The 22,026-nt window shown below is 37.4% G+C and overlaps 1 protein-coding gene across 2 annotated transcripts in view; it reads left to right on the top strand.

The window, feature by feature from the left end:
* Nucleotides 1–22,026, top strand: part of LOC134542137 (sodium leak channel NALCN) — a 59,522-nt gene that overhangs the window by 18,101 nt on the left and 19,395 nt on the right. The window contains exons 10-19 of one of the 2 annotated variants that reach the window (XM_063386111.1): nt 60–251; nt 1,144–1,281; nt 2,874–3,080; nt 4,182–4,381; nt 5,530–5,655; nt 6,737–6,910; nt 9,392–9,571; nt 10,196–10,448; nt 13,499–13,666; nt 20,693–20,901. In XM_063386111.1, coding sequence (XP_063242181.1) covers nt 60–251; nt 1,144–1,281; nt 2,874–3,080; nt 4,182–4,381; nt 5,530–5,655; nt 6,737–6,910; nt 9,392–9,571; nt 10,196–10,448; nt 13,499–13,666; nt 20,693–20,901 — 1,847 coding nt within the window. Of the gene's footprint in view, nt 1–59; nt 252–1,143; nt 1,282–2,873; nt 3,081–4,181; nt 4,382–5,529; nt 5,656–6,724; nt 6,911–9,391; nt 9,572–10,195; nt 10,449–13,498; nt 13,667–20,692; nt 20,902–22,026 lie in introns of both variants that reach the window. The other variant, XM_063386110.1, reaches the window with a different exon arrangement.

The following is a 22,026-nucleotide window of genomic DNA, read 5'->3' as shown; positions in this document are numbered from 1 at the left end:
AGTGCAGTAGCAGACAGAAATATGTACATGTTTTGGTTCACAGTCCGGCGTGCTTACAGGTGCTCCGCATCGTCCGGCTGATCAAGGCGTCGCCCATACTGGAGGACTTCGTGTACAAGATATTCGGTCCAGGAAAGAAGCTGGGGAGCCTTATCATCTTCACCATGTGCCTGCTGATCATCTCATCCAGCATTTCTATGCAGCTGTTCTGTTACCTCTGCGACTTCACCAAGTTCGAGAGCTTCCCGGAGGTACCCACGCTGTTCGCGTACTCGCGTTATTTAGTCATTTTTAATGGATGTTTTTTCATTCAGGTCTTGTTTTCAGGTTTTATTTGTAAAGTGATATTTGAAACTGGGTAAGAATAACCTGCATTATATGATCCCGTATATTTTTTTTTTTTAAAATATTTTTATCATTTTTCTACTTTTGACTCAAAAGGAGTGAAAAGGCAGTCAATTTTGTTTTATTATGAAAGTCATATTTTTGAAGCTAATCAAGTGGGATGTAAGCCATGCGGTATTATTTATAAACATGCAAAATCTACTAATTCAGTTTAATTACTTGCTGAAATTCTATTTCTGAAGCGGTGAAGGAATGTAAATATAGTTTTAACATAAAAAAAAAAACAATATCTTCTGATCAAATCAAACTTAGGTACTTTAAGTTTTATTTGATAAACAGATATTTCCATATGTACTAAATCTTTAATTCTGAATTTTCATATAGGAATATCTGAGAGAAAAGAAATGAGGTGTGAAAAATTTAGGAATTTTGTTTAAGCAATACTAAGCATAACTTAAAATCAATTAATGTGTTCAAAAAGAAATATATATAATATATATAATACCTGTTATGTATTTTTTTAAGTAAAAATATGATTAAAACAATGTAGGTAATTGTAATGAGGTGAAATTAATTTATTATTTTAAGCATATCTATTACCAAAATAAATTAAAGTGTAAGTGTAAACGTTGGCATAATCCTAATTAAAATGCAATGCTTAGCCTAGTATGTACAAGTACTAGTTAAGAATTCTAGCAAAAGTAGAGTGACGTGTATTTTCAGTATCTCTTTACATAGGCTCCCAGTTCGCTGCCAAGTTGTAAAAGAAGCTAACGTCTGTCCTGAACGTGTGTCCAGGCATTCATGTCCATGTTCCAAATCCTGACCCAAGAGGCCTGGGTGGAGGTGATGGATGAAACTATGCTGCGGACTAGAAAGACTCTGACGCCGCTAGTTGCAGTCTACTTTATTCTCTACCACTTGTTCGTCACATTGGTAAGTGCTTGCATTCCTTCAGTACAGAATGGTCTAATTGTTACTGTAAGTTATTCATTTCTTACTTAGATTACTAGGTACTTATATCCTAGTGACATAATTTCACTCAGATTAATAACTAATAATTATATTGCTCAGTTTAAACCCAGTTAAGGTTTTTTACAATGGCTGGGAAAACAATTTAAAATAATTTTTTTTTTATACAGCACTTGTAAGTAAACTTCAGAGGTTCCATGTTAAGTGTTAACAACTGTACATTTAACTGGCAGTACCCATGATGCCATGTTAGGTTCAAACTCAGAATATTTAAGCCCAACAGTAACACCTCGGCAGCAGTATAGTCACCAACCTTCCATCACTTTTATGGGCACCAGAAGTTAAGGAACTCTCTGGACAGAAATTTTGGTGTATACAAACTAGGAAAATCCTGCGAAAGTATCTGGGTTTTCTTGATGTACTCCCTCTTTCTTGCCTTTCCTCCATTTCAGTACGGCTCTAGTCTCACCTACCCTTATCGAGTATTTCTAGTTGTCGAGTAATGTGTACCCGGATAAGATCAGGATGGACAACGCCTTTAAACACAAGCTTCTTCTTATCCACATTCACCTCGTTACAGGTTGAAACAATATGGTGAATTTTTTGTTGTTGTATTTACTGTGTTTCAGTTTCTATTTGAAACATATTTTAGGCTATTACTGCTGTAGAGTACATTTAAAAATAATAATAATAAAAAAAAAATTATCTTTGGTTGGTACTTAAAACAAATCTATTTTTTTTTCGCAAATGTATAGTTTAGTTTCTCAATCTCTCACATTGATTTTAGTATGTTTTTTTTTATATGTAAACTGTATTTATTATACTGATTTATACAAAAGTGACTTGTTCCGTAGCCTAATGGTACTTACCATAATAAAAGGCTCAATAAATAAATAAGTAAATAGGTAAACCAAAAAAAAATATGTTGGTAGCCCTTCAAAAATGGACTCTTTTGGCAGGCATCAGGCACATGATATACTGTAGAAAGTAGCTGTCACGATCATCGGCGTCGCAAGGATATATTTTTTGGGGTGTACTTCAATTGATTTAGTTGTTGAGGAATATCCATCGCCTGGAAAAAAAAAGCGGGGGGTCCGGGGGTTCTCCCCCGGGAAAATTTGGGGTTTGAAGATACAAAAAAGTGGTTTTTAGGCATTTTTCTTTCCTAAATATTCTAATTATAGTTGGTTGCAACGGAAGGCCGCGCATTTTATCGGATCGGCTCGACTCGTCTCGGCTTTCCGCTATCGGTGCGCTTCGGTATCGAACCTGATTTTGATTTTTACACGAAGATCGAATTTAAAAAGTGCTCACGTTACCACGATTGGACTAAATGCACCATGCGAAACGTATGGGTTGTATCACAGAAATCATATTTTTAATATAACTACGAAACTAAATATATTATTGGAGGGGGTGAAATTGAAGACTTTAAATATGGGGGGGGGACGTGTCCCCCCCGTCCCCCCGGTTGCGACGCCCATGGTCAGGATTAGCAGAGCTCCTTTGCGGGGGTGCTCGGCATGGCCTGGAACGCTTGCTTGCTCGGTCGCCAGATCGTGCTGAGCTTGTTCGTGGCCGTGATCCTGGACAACCTGGAGCTGGACGAGGACATCAAGAAGCTGAAGCAGCTCAAGTTCCGGGAGCAGAGCGCCGAGATCAAGGAGACCCTGCCGTTCCGGCTGCGCATCTTCGAGAAGTTCCCCGACAGCCCTCAGATGACGTGCCTGCACAAGGTTCCCTCCGACTTCAACCTGCCCAAGGTGAGGTGAAGTGAAGTGGTCTGTCTCAACAGAATTTCTTTGTTTTAAATCGGAAGGGCAGGTCCGGCAGAGCTGGTCGGCTTGGTTGTCAGGTCGCTGGTATTCCGTCCATTCTCGTCTCAGCGTCTTGGCTGGGCTTAAAGGGTTCTCGTTTGGGTAATGTTGTGGTCGCCTTCTTGCTGTGGACATTTTCAGGCCTGCGCGAATTATAGTTTTTTTTTATGTGAAGTGAATATTAAATCCAATGTTTAAAATATTTGCGAAGTCGAATCAAATTGAGGTTATTGTTCGTGGCGAAGCTGCATTACACTTATTTTTATAATATACAGGATTGAAGTAAAAAAAAAAAATTATTATTTAATGTTTTTAATGCTTGAAGCGATTAAGGGATTAAACATTTGGGTCCTATTTGTAACATCATTCAATAAAAATAATTTTATTATTTTTATAACCACACATAATATTAACATTGAGCATTCATTAAAGCAAACGTAGTGCTATCTTTTGATTTTTCTTTAAGTAACCAACTTTATTGAAGCAAAACACGAAGAACACAAAAAAAAAATCCAAATATTTTTGTGAGCGAACCTTAGGCTTCCAATGTTTTAAAGCTTTGCAACAAGTGATAAGCTTCACATCAGACGTGAAGCTTTGCCTCATAACTGAAGCTTCAAATTAAATGAATAGCAAATTTTCTGGCGAAGTTTAATCAAATATTAAAAAGAGCTTCGATTAAATCGCTTAGTCGAAGCTTCTCATAGGCCTAGAGGTTTTATAATCTAATCAACTCCTGTTTAGTCGTCCTGATATTGTCCAATCGAGGATCAACCCTGTATTTTTTTTGTTGTTGGCTAGCATACAAATCACACAGGTTTGGAGGCCGATAAAAATTAAACAAAAATGAGAAGCCCAGAATTTTTATTTTCTAACATTTTAATATTCTGAGTATTATGACTAAATGTAATCAAATATTGCTCAAGTCGGACTGAACTTTTCTGGTCAAACATACTATTGTCTTTTTGTGAAAACCCTGTGGATCTGCATCCACCAACCGTACCTCTCCGGCACTGTCGTGTAATGAATGTGTTGTCTGTTTCTCAGGTACGAGAAAGCTTCATGCGCCAGTTTGTGTTTGAGGTGGAAGAAGAGAAGCAGGAGGGCAGTGTGAAGAAGGTGTACGAAGCGTTTGACTCGAAGATGGTGTATCGCAAGAAGAGGCCTGTCAAGATCCTCACCAACACGCCCAAAGTGCGCAGTGTCAGCACCAATCTGCGCAAGGCGGCCGTCAACTACATCATCAAGTACGCTGAAAACCCTCCTCCTTTAGTTCATACCGTTTAAGAAATCGTCAAGATTTGTGTGGGTTTTAAATCTTCCAAATAGTGATGGCTCAGATCCCAATTATCGTCAATAAAAATCTCAAATTCTAATCACAAAGAGAACCTCGAATCTACTCTTAGAATCCGCCAAATATGTGTGTCTCAAGGATCAAAAATTAAATAATGTACAAGAAATAAAAAAGTATTAACTATGATGTTGAAACACTCAACAAGTAAATGTTCATTTCACAAACTAAGTTTCCCCATCCCTAAAATATATCTGCACATCATTAAAATCCCTTAAAGGGCTACTTAAAAATCCTTTATTTTTATTTATGTAAATAGGTATTGACTATGTGCTATTTGTTGAATGTTTTGATTTTTCTTCAAATATTTTTCCTAAAATATATTTAATCAAGTATAAAATGTTTTGAATAATTAACATTTGATGTTATGTGAGGGTTTATGTGGCCCATCTCTTCTTTCAAACAAAAGTAACTGTTAACTGAGGAATGAAGCCAACAAGATGTTTAAAAACAGGGTTAATTGCATCTTCTACTTTTTTTTTTTAACATTCTGAATCATTATCGAAGTAAGCTCATTACTATTAATGTTGTCAAAAAGAGAAGCAAAATTCTCTTATGTGATACACTTTACATAGGTAGTGTTTACTTTCACAAAGTAGTACTAGTAATTTCTGTTAAGCCAAAAGTTGCAGAAAAATGTATTAAAACAAAGAATAATTTGTTGCATTATTTGCTGTAAAAAAGTTTCAGTAGAATTTTCGTCCCACACATGAGTTTTGTTTATAAATATGTATGTTTAGGAATGTAAATGTTGGAGAGTTATGGTTCATGTATTTTGAGGTACTGCATCCGAAAGAACTATGGTTATTATTTTATATTAATTACTATTAAACAGAAAAAAAGTGTCTGGGGATGGTTAAAAAAAAATAAAAATAATTTTTTTTTAACATGGTCATATTTTTTTTTATATGAACAAAGAAAATAGTCATTAAATATAATCTGAATAAATGTCCAACATTATGAGAAGAGTATTGTTCCCCCATCCTTTCTATGTCTTCAAGTGTATTGCCTATCAGTGGGGCGTTATTGAGGTGATGATTGCAGCGACTCCAACAACCAGCGACTGCTGCTCGGAGACTCAGCGATGATACCTGTCCCGGGTGGCAAGAGTCCGCTCAAGCCTCAGGGGACGGTCAGCAGTGCGAAACAGCTTCGTTTCGATCAGAAGAAGTGAGTGTTTCGAGTCTGCTTGTGCAATCACTACACTTGGATGCACCTCCGAACCTCCACAAACACTATTTAGCGTTGCATCTTGCCTTCTGATTAAGTTTAGGTGGAATGGAAAATCATGTAGATTTTAGTGGTGTTCATTTTAACTTTCAGCCTAGCCTAAATAGTTTTTGAAAAGCAAGAAAGTGTGTCCAAATAAAATATTTAGAAAATATTTTTTCATCTTTGGATTTAAAAATATTCATTATATTAAAAAAAAAAAAAAAAAAAAACATTTTTAGGTAGCAGCTTTATCACTTGGAGCCAATTTATCCACATAAATGTTGTTAATTCTGTGTAATGAAGCAGTATTGAAGTCAGTTTTTAAGCTTATCATAGTATTAATGTTTTTTATTCACCAGACATTTTTCTCATGTCACTAATCTCATATATGTAGTAACAATGTGTATAATTTGGTCAATGCTCATTAGAAACTATTGACAAGTCATTGACATTGAAGTTATCTATTTGGATGTTAACTGGGCTTTGTTTGGATGATCTAAAAATTTAAGTGTACTATGTTGGTAAAATCTGCATCAAAATAGTTGCTTCCAATGTAACAATCTGGCAAGTACCCACACATCTTTCTAGCTTTGAAACGAGTTACAGGAGCAGTTGCTCATATAACCGATCTATTAGCTCCATAAAATTTGATTAGTTGTGGGTTTATGACATCAGTTTAAAATTTTACTTAAACTCTGCAGTATTGAAACTGATGTTGCAAAATTTAAAAAAAATGTTCAATTAAAGGCTCAAAGAGTTATAAAAGTAAAACTGTGATTCATGTTGAGATCTGCTTCCATAAAAAAAATGTCATATGTTTGGAACCTCACTATAAAGTATGTATCTCACTTTAAAGGATTTTTCATCATAGAGTTAATATTTTCAGATCCCCTACAAGATATTTTGCGTTTAGTAACAGATCAGTACGTATAAACTTTAAAGTATTTTCATTTAGTAGCAAAATAGTTGGTTTTACCGAATACATTGTAATGAAATTTCACTGTTGTTCGGGTTTGTATTTTAATAGTTGTTTGCGCAGGTCCATTCGCCGGAGCGTTCGTAGCCCATCCATCAAACTGAAGCAGACGTACGAGCACCTCATGGAGAACGGTGACATCGGGGCGACGAACCGCGTGAGCTCTTCCAGGAGTCGGCCCCAGGACCTGGACATCAAGTTGTTGCAGGCCAAGCGACAGCAAGCGGAAATGAGGAGGTGGGTTTCTGATGAGCGCGGCCGTCTTGAATTTTGCGAGGGTTTTCGAGAGTGAGCAGCAGTCATGTTTTGTCTTTGTACTAACCAAACTACACTAGAGTCCCGTTATAGCGAGGTGCCACGGTTCCGGGTTTGATCCTTGCTATAACCGTGTCTTCGCTATAACCGAATTGGACAAATTTTGGCCCCCAAAAAATAAAAATTAACCGAAAATAGCATAAAAATTGTGTTTAAACCTGTATAATTGGTCAATAACAGGTTATATTAACGAAATCTTAATTTCTGTGATCAGATGTGTGAATTCTCTTTAAAATGATACCCCATAAGTACGGATGCGATCACCGATTGCGTCAAAATAACCAGAATACCCTACCACGCCACGTAAGTATAGCATCTCAGCCCGCGGCCGACGCAGCATTGTCCTGCTATCTATTGTCGACGCGGGCTGTATGCTGACGGCCATGTTGGTTCGGGATGTTGCTAACAGGTGGTGCTAGTGTAGCGCGACGATTTAATTCCTTACAAAAAAACAGGAGTGCGGCTGCGGCAACGCACGTACGCCTCAAACGAAATAGTCGCTGGAAAACTATACTTTTTTCATTTAAAGAAACCTGTCAACTTTTTTAGAAAATAAATTTAGGATTAAACTCAAACCATCACCACCCCTTTCCCGGACAGATACCCCAACATCTAACCGAAACAAAAGTTACAAGAAAACTGTCCTAGCGATTCGGAAATAAATATGGTAGTGCCTACTAGAGGTGTAAAAGTAACGAAAAAATGTGTACCCGTATGTATTTGTCACTATAACAATTAGTACTCGACTACTCGTTAGTATCGTTACGTTACTTGTTACTTCTGATATCGCATAACATGCTATGTTATGTTGCAACGAATCCAGTCGTATTGCGTACGAGTACGCGTACAGTATGATGTCGCGTAAATAATAATAAATAGAATATAAACAATTAAAAATATTTGATAATTAATAGTTTTTGTTAACCAAGAAACAATTAAATCTCATTAGAGCGGCTTTTTAATATTATCTCTTTTAAGATAACAACCAAAAAAAACGTGAAAATACGCGATTATAAAAACAAAAAAATACATATTTCTAATTTGTAAAAAATACTTTCTTACGTTGTTTCTGTTCCAATCTCAAACTTTGTCTACACACGGCACAGATAACTAACGGAAGTTTGATAAAAGAAAGAAAGGATGGATGGGATTCTATTTTTAAAGCCACGCACTTAAGTGGCGACTGCAAGGCTGAAGAATGTGACAGGCGTCAACGGCAAGATGTCTAGTGGCGAGCGAGAGGGGTGGAGATAAAGCAGACAAATAACAAAAGCGCGCTTCAAGCGATCACGCCGTAAATTCCTCAAAAATACCTCGTTATAGCAGTGTTCTCGCTATTACCGTGCTCGCTATAACGATATAGCAGTGTTCTCGCTATTACCGTGCTCGCTATAACGATATAGCAGTGTTCTCGCTATTACCGTGCTCGCTATAACGAGATTCTACTGTATTGCAAAATTTAATCATAATTTTTATATAGCATCTAAATCAAAATCAATTTAAAAAAAAAAATATTTTTTTCTCATTTAGTACATGTATAACAACACCTCTAAAAAAGAAATTGAAAGTTTTCCAAGAAAACTCACAATATTATAAAACACCAAACCTTTTTTTATGGCTTGTAAAATACAATTTTAATATGGCTGGACCTGTGGCTATACTGTAATATACTTATTAAGGCAGAATAATAAAACAAATATTTAGAAACTACCTACAAAAAGACCTACCATAATTTTGGTAGAATATGTTATTTCTAAGTTATTTTCCCAAACCTACATCGAACCAAACAATGGCATCAGTATTAATTTAATGGATAATTAATATTGATTCTTTACATTATTATGGGATATTTGAATTAACCATCCTTTACTTCATGTAATTATTTATCCTTTGGGGGGGGGGGGGGGGAACTTTGAATTACATAATAACAATAATTTTGTATTAAATAAATTAGGTACTTAGCACTGTAATTCCGATGTAATATGTGGGGACTGAGAAAACACTTTGTATTAAAGTAAATTTTGTATTGACAGGGTTTTTATTAATAAGGTTTTACTGTACACAAAATTCACGAAATAAAATAAAATTAGTGCAGGTGCTACAAGTGGCCAGGCACCACAAGCAGGTCGACTTTGTGTAAGTGGGCACCAACTGCTGGGAGATGTCCGTGCAGACATGCAACGCACATGAGCAATGCCCATACAACAACAATAATGACAGCACATATCAGTGTACATAGGCATGAGCATAAAATGAGGCATGGCATAGAAGACAAATAAATGAAAATGCGCAAAAAAAAAAAACAATATGACATTAGTAGGACAGTAACAGAACCATTTTAGGACAATTAAATGTCCGGGAAGTACTGGGTAGAGGGTGACCGGTGTGCTTGTTACTTCGCAGGAACCAGCGGGAGGAGGACCTGCGAGAGAACCACCCTTTCTTCGACACGCCGCTGTTCGCCGTCCCGAGGGAGAGCAAGTTCCGCAAGATCTGCCAGCTGATAGTGTACGCCCGTTACGACGCGCGCCTCAAAGATCCTCTCACCGGCAAGGAGCGCAAAGTCCAGTACAAGCGTTTGCAGTGAGTTCGCACGCCATTTTGTTTGCTCGCTCGAGACTGCGGTCCGTCTTTTGTCGGCTTGTTTCACATTAAACCTATCTCTTGTGATACTTTTGCATGTCTTTGAGTGATCTTTACAGACCATTTCATTTTCCTGCTACAACCCCATTGGCTATTACTAACATATATGGTAAAGTAATGTTGTACATTATAAAAATTTAAATGAGGTAGGGGTAAAAGAATGTTCAATATTTAAATTCAGAGCTAGAACAAACAGTACAGGAAAGATTAATCTATGGTGTGAAGCTTCAAACACAACCATGATAGTAAACCCATTAGGTATTTAACATACGAGATTCATTTGTCATAGATTGAAAAGTTTCAACAGAATTTGTGTGCAGGTATTGCATGTGTAAAAACCTAACATCTTGTCACAAAGAAAGTCATTATTATCGTATCACACAGCGACACAGAACATGGATGTGTAGATATTAGGAAAGATACGACCCATGAACACCATGGCCTGCAGTAAGGAACCATCTTAGTGTAATTATTTTGGGAAAAAAATGGAAAACCAAAATCAGGTTTTTTTGAACAAGAATACAGAGTGTTACCGCTACGTCACCGTGCTCCCGCATGTTGCAGCAACTTCCTGGGGCTGGTGACGTACCTGGACTGGGTGATGATCTTCGTGACAACGCTGTCGTGCATCTCCATGATGTTCGAGACGCCCAGCTACCGCGTGATGGACGAGCCGCTGCTCCAGATAGCCGAGTACGGCTTCGTGATCTTCATGAGCCTGGAGCTCGCCCTGAAGATCCTCGCCGACGGCCTCTTCTTCACGCCGAAGGCTTACATCAAGGACGTGGCCTCCATGCTGGACGTCTTCATTTACGTGGTGCGTTCCGCGTTGGTGGACAGCCGATTTGGTTCGTTTGTGGCAGAATTAATGATGGTGTAAAATAGATGGTCTTTGGGTAAAAGGCAACAGCATTGGCGTAGCTGTGTTCATAAAGTTGGGGGGGACAAATAATGATTTTGATGTCATGTAAAACCATTCCCCTCTTACTAAGGGGGTCCTCCACCGGAAAATTTTGATTTTAAAAGTGCAAAATAGCGCTTTTTAAGCAATTTTTGTTTCTAACCATTGGATACAACTATGTTAAAATTATTATTGTTTCCTTAAAATAAAATTTTATGAGTGAAGAAATTACAAATAAAGTTGGGCAGAATAATATTATAAAATAAAAATATCACGGTCTAGAAAGTTGGGGGGGGACAGTCCCCTCCACCCAAAAAGTTCAGGGAGACATGTCCCCCCTGTCCCCCCCCCCCCCCCGGTTCCTATGCCCCTGGCCAACAAGTCATTATTTATTAATTTTTTATTGACTTTTTTATGTGACAAACTTAAAGGCTGCCTTTTTACAGGAAGTAAAAAAGAGTTTTACTCATTATTTATGTAATTTTAAAATATTAATATTACTGCAATACAGACATTGACACAGTTCATTATTGCCTGGTTTAAAATTCTTATTTTTCTATGTATATTTTTTTTCATTTTGAATAGGATGAAATGAAAATGGTTCAAATGTAGCTTGTTTTATTTTACCCCAAGACCATCTAAATTTAACGGTTAAGGGGGCCGCCTGGCTGGGCGCATAAGCTATAAAAGCACGGCAGCGCCAAGGGAAACATTTGGACGTGCCCCGGATTTAAAGATGTGCCCTAGATGCCACGGATCAGGGGCGAATGGAGCATGACATTTCAGGGTGTGACAGTTTGCGATGCCTCGTTCCTTACGGGGGCGTCAGGATGTTCCCGACTGCCCCCTGCCCGCGCTCACTACAACTACTCCCTCCTCCGCGGGTATAGTTACCAACTCTGGCGGCTGATAACGTAAGAGCCCGTCCTCGGTCTCAGGGGTATCCATGACACGGTGCCCAAACTCTGGGTCGGGAGAAATTTACAGTGTGCATTACAACTTACTTTCACATCACACATTTTTTCGGCACAGAACTGGATTCCAGTGTTCGTTCCAAAACACACCTCTATAGAACTTTAAGCTGTGTCCTATATTTTAAAACTGGAATATTAAAGACATGGTTTGTACCCTCTTGTGCAATCAAAAATTAAGGAGTTTTTAAGGACACCTTTTGGGTTTGCCATTATCAAGAAGTAGAAAACTATTTGTTATATTACAAAATCCTTCAAGAAAATAATAATGTCAAATAGTTAATTCAAAAATAATAATTTCTTTAGTTAGTTTTTTTTTTTTTTTTACAAGTGAGCCCCTATTGTCTGGAATTATCTCTGGAACACATATCTAACCCAAGCATAGGATCCAGCTGAAATTTTTAGCCTTAACATTTAATCACTAATTGTTATTACATTTACTTTACAAGTTCAATATAAGAGAGTTAAAAAACATTTTTTAGTTAAAAGGTGGGATACAAAATACAAAAAAAAAAAACTCAAAATGTACTGCACATACACAAAGCGTTGTTTGCCGCCCAGTCGGAAACAAAAGCACATTAAAATACCCTTATTTATCCATTACTTGCACTCTGTCAGTCTTTATTTAGGAAGTTTGAACGATTCTTACTGAAATTTAAGGACTTTTAAGTGCACATATTCCTTTAAAAACAAATTAAGGAATTTTTAAGGATATTAAGTAGGCGTACGAACCCTGAAAGGAAAATGGGTTACTGCACTTCTCTGTACCACTTACAATACTAGGTTTAGAATTTTTGATACCAATCTGTAAACATTAGTTTTAGCCTTTTTCACTATCCAAGAAACACATGTTAAAAGATAAAACCTTTAAACAAAATTTGTTTAGACAAGTGCAATGGCTCTCAAATGTTATTCCTAATCAGACACTTTCATGAAATATGGAACTTTACTTGTAAATGGCGTGTTGAAACCCGGCGCTCTGGACTCCGTTTGATGACCTAGCCAGGCACCACTTTAAGGACCAACCTGAGCTTTACTTGAAGTATTTATACATATTTATATATATTTATAATCTTTAACAAGGGACAACTTGAGTACAAACTAAGCTTTCCAGACAGCTAATTAATTATTAATATTTAATTAATGATACTGTAATGAACAGTTGAAAATATAGCTTTTACTGAGACTCAGTTCTAAATAGTCTACCACTTAGCAATGGTGTGTAGTAAACATTGGAACAGCTTTTTATTGAGGTCTATTATTACCAAATAGCCTACTCATTATTAATGGTGTGCAATAAAAGTTGGAGCAACTCTTATTGAGACTCATTTAGTACTAACTAGTCTACTTTGTTATTAATGGTGTGCAATAAAAGTTGGAGCAGCTCTTATCGAGACTCATTTAGTACTAAATAGTCTACTTGTTATTAATGGTGTGCAATAAAAGTTGGAGCAGCTCTTATTGAGACTCATTTAGTACTAAATTATCTACTTGTTATTAATGATGTGCAATAAAAGTTGGAGTAGCTTTTATTTAGACTCATTTAGTATAGTACTTAGTTATTAGAAATGGTTAGAGTCCCGGAAATTTCGCAGATTCCTCTGGCCTCAGGATAGAATTCAAAGTTATAAGTGTGCTCGACCCATTTTTACTTTCCCATTGGTTGATTTCTTAGCGAGAACATTTTTATCCTTGTTATTTGGCACTACCTGATTCGCATACTTCTCTCCTAGCTGGACATCATTGGCTCACGGTCGTAGAGGGGCGTGTCCAGACAACTGCGGTCCAATCATGAACACAGTGCGACAGTGTGGAGGTTTGCATTCTAGCTTGCGACTAAATGAATGCGCGAAAATTCCGTGGCTCTAGAAATGGTGTGCAGTGAAAAAACAGAACACATCCCTAGCCCCTCTGCATGGGTGGGAAGGAACCATTCTCCAAGCCCCGTCTTGCCACTGCTTGCGACGCGCTGAGTGGTGAAGTCTCTGCGCGCAGGTCAGCCTGGTCTTCCTGTGCTGGATGCCGAGGAACGTCCCCCCAAACTCTGGGGCCCAGCTGCTCATGATCCTGCGCTGTGTGCGGCCGCTCAGGATATTCACGCTGGTCCCGCACATGCGCAAGGTTGTGTATGAGCTGTGTCGTGGCTTCAAGGAGATACTGCTGGTGAGTGCACGCCCTGCCACGAGGACTCTGCGCGGAGCTGATGGTTCGTGCCGTGTGTGCAGAACACCCACAGGGACAGGGCCAGGGGGGGGAGTGTTACGCTATCAATACAAGCCGACAATTCTCTACGTACATACATTTATTGTACCACCTGTTTCACCAGTCTTCCTTTTACAATATGTCCTCACCCTCTGATCTTCTACTGTCTCTCTTCCACAACTACCAACTCTTCACCTTCTCACTTCCTCATGCAACACAGGCAGGTCCGTGGGTACCGGACCCCTCCCTTCCAGGATTTAAAAAAAAAAAGAGGCGAAGATAGAGCATTAAAATTTACGGCAACTTTGCCACGCAAGGTTACAGAGAGATTATTTTGGAGGTAATATGATCCTTTGTGTGCTACAAATAATATAATTCCTCCCCATTACAGCCCAATACCCGAAAGGCACAGGAATTGCATTCCCACTTAGTCCATACTTAATTCAAATTTGGCACACGTTTTACTGTAAGCATGTCTTTTGTACAAACTTGACATGTGTGTTTTATGTATTTAATAACATTAATTAATTAATTAATTTATTATTTGTTTTTACAAAATCATCAAAGATTTGACTTAATGACCAAATATTAAAACTAATGAAATAAAAACCAAAATATAAAATTCAGTTTTCTTTTTTCAAGCAAAATCATTTTCTACCGTTGCAGTCCTAAAAGTATACTACATATTCCTTAAGGTTTTAGTGATAGTCAAATTTATTTTAAAATTCACAGCCTACAGGTATATGTAGATATCAAAGTACCTACCGTATTTACTCGCGTAAAGGCCCCGCCCGCGTATAAGCCCCCCTCCTTGTTTTGTAAACATTTTTGAGAAAAAATTTAAAAACGTGTTTTCTGGGTTTATCTGAGGGCAGGGCAGCTTGGCATGCATCAAACAACAAGCCATGTATTGTGACCGGCGGGAGGTGATTTTGTAAGCGGCAGTGATACAGAGACTGGTATTATAGTTTGTCCGTTCTCAGTAGGACCGTCGTGAGGCATGCCAGACGTAAGCAGATAGTCCTATCTCGAACGACATAAAGATAAAGAAAGCTGGACTCGCGCGCTGCTGCTGTGTTGATGTGGAGTGTTGTCGGTGAAGAAGAGGGGAAGTGAAGGAGGAAGGGAAGTGGGTCAAGGATTCTAACACTCCTTTGTCTGGTTGGCTGGCTAGCTGGCAGGAGGGAGGTTAAGCCACGCCTCTGACACAGCGCTGCCTCTGCCTCTCCCCCCCCCCTGATATAGCGCTGCCTCTCCTCCCTGCGGAGTCGTTGCCTCTCCTCCCTGCGGAGTCGCCTCTCTCTCCCTCCTGCCGCGTCGCTGCCTCCCCCGCCTTCTCATTCGAACAAAGACGCACAACTTGAAAAGAAAAATCTATTTTTTCCTCCAAATTCGCGTATAGGCCCCCTCCCCTTTTTTGGAGTCAAAATTTGGGGGAAAAAGGGGGGCCTTTACGCGAGTAAATACGGTATTTCTTCTGGAAATTTCTTGGAAACTTCTCTAAACTCTTGGAACATTTTAAGAAGACTGTTAAAATAAAGTGACTAGTCCATGAAAGCTGACTCCAACATTTGCAAAATCTGGGTCCTATGTTGCTTTTAAGGCTCGGTCTCATAGCAGATATACAATGGGAAAAAGTGTTCATTTTGCTGCACTCTTAGCACAGATTAGAAACATCTTAAAGCATCAAATTAATTATCTACAGCAAGTAGACATTGTTGACATTGGCTGCATAGTAAAAGTTAGCGGCTTAACTGTTTTTAATAATTTTAAAAAAATGTTATATTTGTTCATTTTTTAATCATCAAAAAATGGTTTTATTTTACAATACAGCTATTGGAAATATTACGACGATATTGAATATATATACATTTGTGTACATTCGATAGATGGTTTGCTTATAAACAGTAATTCAAATATTTATATTTAGTTCCGGCGTTTGCCTGAAGAGCGCGCGACCCTGAGTCCTATTCCCCCACCACCGGCAATATCCTTCCCCTCCGCGCTCGGCAGAGCGAGAGCTTGGACTTTTGCAAGGGGGGTTTAGGGGGTGGGGTACCACCCGCTGTGGCCACAACTTACCTGCGACCCTCTTTTTTTTTTTTTTTTTTTTTTGCTTTCGACAATACACGAAGATGCACAAAGTGGTCGGTCGGGTGGATTATGTCTTTCCCGCGTTCCAGGTATTTGTTTTATTGTTTTAACTTCGTCGTCGCGGGAGCAGGCCCTGTTTAGCTCGAGACGACAAAGCACCACCGAGTTTCATTCTATACAAAGTACCAGTTTGACCCATTATCCTGATCAGGATCTTCAGGATTAGCGATTTTTTATACCCGGAGACACGGTAGTGTCTTGCACCATGTACTCGTATGAAATAAAGTTTCCAGAGGGAGCTTAATAAATTATCGTTTAAAAGTAAAAACCACACATTAATGATAAATTGATCTAAAATGTAAAAATAAATAATAGTTTGAAAACATAAAAAAAAACACGCTTTAATAGAAAACCAAACTAAAAAGTAAACAATAAATAATAGTTTAAAAACTAAAAAACACGCTTTGATAGAAAACCAAACTAAAAATTAAAAAAAATAAATAAAAAACACGCATTAATATAAAACCAAACCAAAAAGTAGAAAATAATTTTCAATAAATTTAAATTAAGAATAGTATGATAAACAAAAATAAATTATTGTAAAAAACGTGGGGTGCTTGATGTCAGTTGTTGTAATATTTTATTGACAGATATTGGTAAAAGTAGAGTCATTATGGAAATATCTTAAAAAGCACCCCATGCATTTTTAAAATTAAATAATTGTTTTTGATAATCACACTATTCTTAATTTAAATTTATTAGAAATTATGTTATACTCTTTATTTTAGTTTGGTTTTCTATTAAAGCGTGTATTTGTAGTTTTTTAAACTATTTATTTTTACTTTTTAGTCTGTTTTTCTATCAAAGCATGTTTTTTAATTTCTTAAACTATTATTATTTTTTTAACAGAAGTACAATAATACAAACTAAGGTAATTACTTAAATTAGATAATTTACACTTATCTATGGAGGTATTAGCTACTTCAAAAATGTATAAAATTACACATACAGAATTTTGCGATTTTAAAAATAAATTATAGCCAAACATTTAAAAAAAATATTTTCACTCGACAATTCGACAAGATATATGATGCTGGTACACCACACACAAATTACTTGTAAAATGTATATTGTAAATAATGTGTATTTTCACCATAAAATTCTTGCCAGCTAGTTTCGAATTTTTTTTAAAAAAGTATAAAACATTTTTTACTGTATGTATTGTTTTACCGAGTAGGCTGTTCACGGTAAGATTAGGTCTTTTGAAATCAACATTTGAAAATTGTCCCTACCTGACTGTATGTCCCTGAAACTAAACGTACTCGCCGACAGTTATAAACTGCGTTGTGTTAGTATTGACGAGGGGAAACTATTTGCATATAACTATTTACAAACAAATTGTACCAGCGTACTGTTTATAATTTTTTTTTAGGTATTTAATAGCAACCATATAAATAAACTGTTTTCTATTGCACTTCGCAGTACGCATTTATCATTATCCGTATATGGTGACCTTTTTTTTTTTTTTCCAGAAACATCAATGATGTTGATAAGAGTACACAGAAATGTGCATATTCCTTTAAAGGTAGAAGTATTGTTGATATCGGTTTCCTTTTCCAACTGTTAAAAACCTTAGATGATCACATTCCCTTTCATTGTTCATTGAAAAATATGATTCCCATTTCTGAGAAAAGAGAAGGCCTGAATTCGGGAAGAGTACTGAAATGCCAATTGGGCGATTTGAAATCCACCGTTTGGACGAATATAAAACGGAGCTCTAAATCCATGAATGTAAACACTGCTGCTATGTCAGCATCAATAAGTACTGGTGGAGGACAGTCTCAGCTAGAATAAATTATGACTAAAATGGATATCCCATGAATGTCACCTAACACATTAAAAAAATATGACGATTTGGAGGAACATTGGGCGAAGGCTGCGCAAGCTGAAATGAAAACAGCTGTGAAGGAAGAAATTGAAGAGGCCAAGAAACGTGGTCACAAAGAACATGATGGCAATCCATTACTCACAGTTGTAGCTGTTACTGCCGGGGGAAGAGATCTTACAGAAACAACTATAGTTCACTTTCTGGTGTAGTAAGTACCAAATCTGTACAATATTATTTATATATATATATATATATATATATATATATATATATATATATATATATATATATATATATATATATATATATATATATATATATATATATATATATATAAATCGAATTTGTACTCCCGCTTTACTCCATGAAATGCAGAACATTTTCACGCTCCCTTGTTTACAGCATGACATTATGGTTCTTCGACATTTTGCATGTAATCGGACAACTTTTTTCATTTGGAGACTAACTTGATGTTTACATTCTTTTATTGTAAATTACTGCGTCTTAAAACTAATTATACAGAAAACTGAAAACGTTCCCATACATCTATTCAAGAAGACTTGGGACGTAGTTTTTTTTTAGTGAGACTCAGCTTGTATGCATATGCGCGTATCTCAGGAAGTAGGCCTAAACGGTGTGGGATTATGTTTTTTTTAAAAAATAAAATTTAAACATTTATTATCTATGGATGATCCTTTAGATTTTATCCTATTTAGTATATGAAAAGAAAACAAAATTGTTAAAATAGTCAAAAAGCGCATATTTAAATCTTGCCTGCGTAGTTTCCTTTAAGTATTTTTAATGGCCGAATTTGACGTGTTATGAAAATTACATGACAACGGTACAGTGTTTTCAAGAAATGCAATGTGTTTATGTGTCGATTTGCTGTTTGGCATTGGTAAAAGTAAACCTCGCACTTACAGATTGTAATGTCTGGAGTAGGAATGCAATGCAAAGCTAGCCAAACAAGATCTTATAAACACCATAATTACTGAAAATAAGATAAATTTCTATCTTTTTTAATTTTTTATTATTTTTTCCCAATATGTTATTGGAAAACTATTTATACTGATACACTTATCCATAGCGCTGAGATATAAAAACAAACCAGTTATAAAACCAGGGCAAAATCATGTGTTACTAGGTCTATACAAACTATATCAAAACAGAACAGAATGACACGCAGACGACACCTTCTGACTGCCGCGGTGTGTTACCAATAGTATCCCTGACAAATCACATGTCTGAAATGCGAGGCTACTGAGCCTTGACCAGACGAAAGGATTTTCCCTCCCGGTAGCCTGTGAGATAACAACTTACAAGAAGGAAGAGGGGGAGGGGTGCAGTCCGTAAATACCGGTTCCATGCGTTGGCGAGGGGTGAAGGGTGACCAAGGGGCGAAGGAAAACCTACCTCCCTCGCTGATCTAGAGAGGGGGTAAGGCATTGTGTTGTGAATTCTGCTCATCTTTCCACCCCTCAACGGCCAGAGTGCCACAAGGACAATTTCTCATGACTGAGACCGAGCCTTAAGCTATAAATCTTATTACGGCATTTGTACTGCGCACTGTGATTGGTGTGTACAAATATGAGATAACTAATTCAAAATGGTTGAGTCTAATTTCCTTTATGCAAAGAAACTATTAAACTACCTAATAATAAAGGTACAAGGTAATATTGCTAATAATTTAAACTAGGGAGGTTTTTAGGGTTTTGGAAATATTTAAGTGTGATCAGTTTTTTCTGTAAAGGCGGAATTACAATAACTCGTTGCCTCCATCCGTCATCCGTCCGTCCGTCACTTTTTCATCCGTCAAAGCCACGCAGCTAGCAAAGCGATTTACAAAATGACTTCATCCGTCCGTCAAAATATTTTGCCAAGTAATTACTACCAGCAATCTGTGTTTTTTTCTCAGAAAATTATTTCGATGTTTACTATTTACGTCGTGTTTTTGTACGTATTATATAGTGTATCCTCGAAAAAATTCAGAGTCGTTATTGAATTGTTTGGAAATGAGTTTTAAGAACCGCAAAGTTATTATACAAAACATCTCAAGTACCAAATGCAAACACCATTGGCCCATGTTCTAGTGACAATTGACTGTCCCAGCTAAAACCATAGATATAATCCATCTGTCCGCCCGTCAAAAAGTATGAGTTTTCTAAACTTTCGACGGTCGGATGGAGGAAAATTTTCGGGCCAACTTATTGGTTACAGGTCACTTGATTGACGGACGGATGACGTACAGACGGAGGCGATGGGCTGTTGTAATTCCGGCTTAAGCTTCATAACGATCAACTTGTCCCAGAGAAGAAGTTTCTTTTGTCATGACTGCATACTGTTCTAGATTACTCAGTCCTGTACTTACAGTTTTGTTGTGACTGCCACAGTTCAATCTGTTCATGGTTAGCATTTCAGGTGTGATTGAAGTTCTGGTCCTAAATATTTCCACAGCTTCACATGCTGATTTGAAAACAAACGAGTGCATGTGTAACTGATCTGTGAATAATTAAATATATTAATTGCAGCAAATTCATCATACATGACTTTAACTTGTTTTTTTAAAATTAGCAAAGCTTAAAGAATTCACTCAGAATTTTATTTATTTATTTATTTGATGTCATTCTAGGTGGCGAAGTTACGGCTATACGTCTTCTCTTACACTTGACCATATTTGTAAATAAATTACTATTGTAATTGCTATCCAAGAACATAACAGTGGAGGAGTTTATGATAAAATAGGTGTTATGCTGGAAAACAAAGATGAAAATAAAACGAGAGTTAAATATTACAAAAACAACCAAACAAACTTTACAAATTACAAATCAATTCAATTATTTTTGAAACATTACATCTTGCCAATCTAAGAAAAAAAAAAAGGAAATGGCATTACACGAACACCAGTCACATACAGATTCATGCAGTGTAGGTTGTTCTGCAGGTACGTTTTCAGCCTGTATGTTACAAAAGAATCGGGGACCAGGGGGTGGTTTCGTGTGTGACAGGTGTCGATCCTCCTCATCGTGCTGATGTTCGTGTTTGCGAGCTACGGGGTGCAGTTGTTCGGGGGCCGGCTGGCCCGGTGCAACGACCCCACCATCGCGCGGCGCGAGGACTGCGTGGGGGTGTTCCTGAGGCGCGTCTTCGTCACCAAGATGAAGCTCCAGCCGGGGGAGGACGAGTCGTACCCCGCCATGCTGGTGCCGCGGGTCTGGTGAGTCGCCAGGGATCACCTGTCTTGCTACGACGGTACCCAACTTTCGACGTCGTCTCACATTATTCTGTTAGTCGTGTGTAGAGACCCGGAAATTTCGTGGATTCTTCTGGCCTCAGGATAGAATTCAAAGTTATAGGTGTGCTCGACCCATGTTTACTATCCAATTGGTTAATTTCTTAGTGAGAACATTTTTTATCCTTGTTATTTGGCAATACTTGATTCACTTACTTCTCTCCAGGGGCGCAACAACAGGGGGGGGCAAGGGTATTTTGCCCCCCTTTGAAACCTTGAAGTGGGGGCAAATGGGGCAAAGAAAGTGCTGTGCAATCAATTTTTAGATAATAAAACTGCTTAAATAGCACCATTTTCCACCTTGAAATACAAATTTTCCCGGGGGAGGACCCCCAGACCCCCCGCTTAAATAAGGGGGATCGGTGATTCTTTATAAAAAGGTATATTGCTCCCCCCCCCCCCCACCTTTGGAAATTTAGTTGTTGCGCCCCTGCTTCTTTCCTAGCTGGACATCATTGACTCACGGTCGTAGACGGGCGTGTCCAAACAACTGCGTGCCAATCATGAACACAGTGCGAGAGAGTGAAGGTTTGCATTCTGACTTGCGACTAAATGAATTCGCGAAATTTCCGGGTCTCTAGTCATGTGTTTCATTTTTTTGTTTTTGTGTTACATCCAAAAATTGTCTTTCTGGTTGTATGGTTCTCACTTAAGCAAAGGCATCATTGGTATGAAATCGGTATAGGCCAATCAAATCCTCAATATCTCAATACTTCCATTAAATATTTAGTAGTATATATATTTTATATTCAAAGAAAATAAATTGTAAAAATATATCAGAAGGGGTAAAAAAAAAATTTTAATTCCTATTATTTTACCCTGCAGAAACTATGAAGCAAATTTTTGTGTTTGCTATCAGCTACAGTGTGCTCAGAATGTTTGATTTGTACTGCAGGGAACATTTGTTATTATAAAAAAAATTGTTTCCTGCCCAAAACATGCAGTTACATTTTATTTAATTGTTTTATGTATGTATGTATGTATGTATGTATGTATGTATGTATATGTGTGTGTGTGTGTATATATATATATATATATATATAATATTAG

The sequence above is a fragment of the Bacillus rossius genome, assembly GCF_032445375.1.
Source record: "Bacillus rossius redtenbacheri isolate Brsri chromosome 4 unlocalized genomic scaffold, Brsri_v3 Brsri_v3_scf4_2, whole genome shotgun sequence".
Lineage (NCBI taxonomy): Eukaryota > Metazoa > Arthropoda > Insecta > Phasmatodea > Bacillidae > Bacillus > Bacillus rossius.
This window is presented reverse-complemented; position numbering and strand designations above follow the sequence as displayed.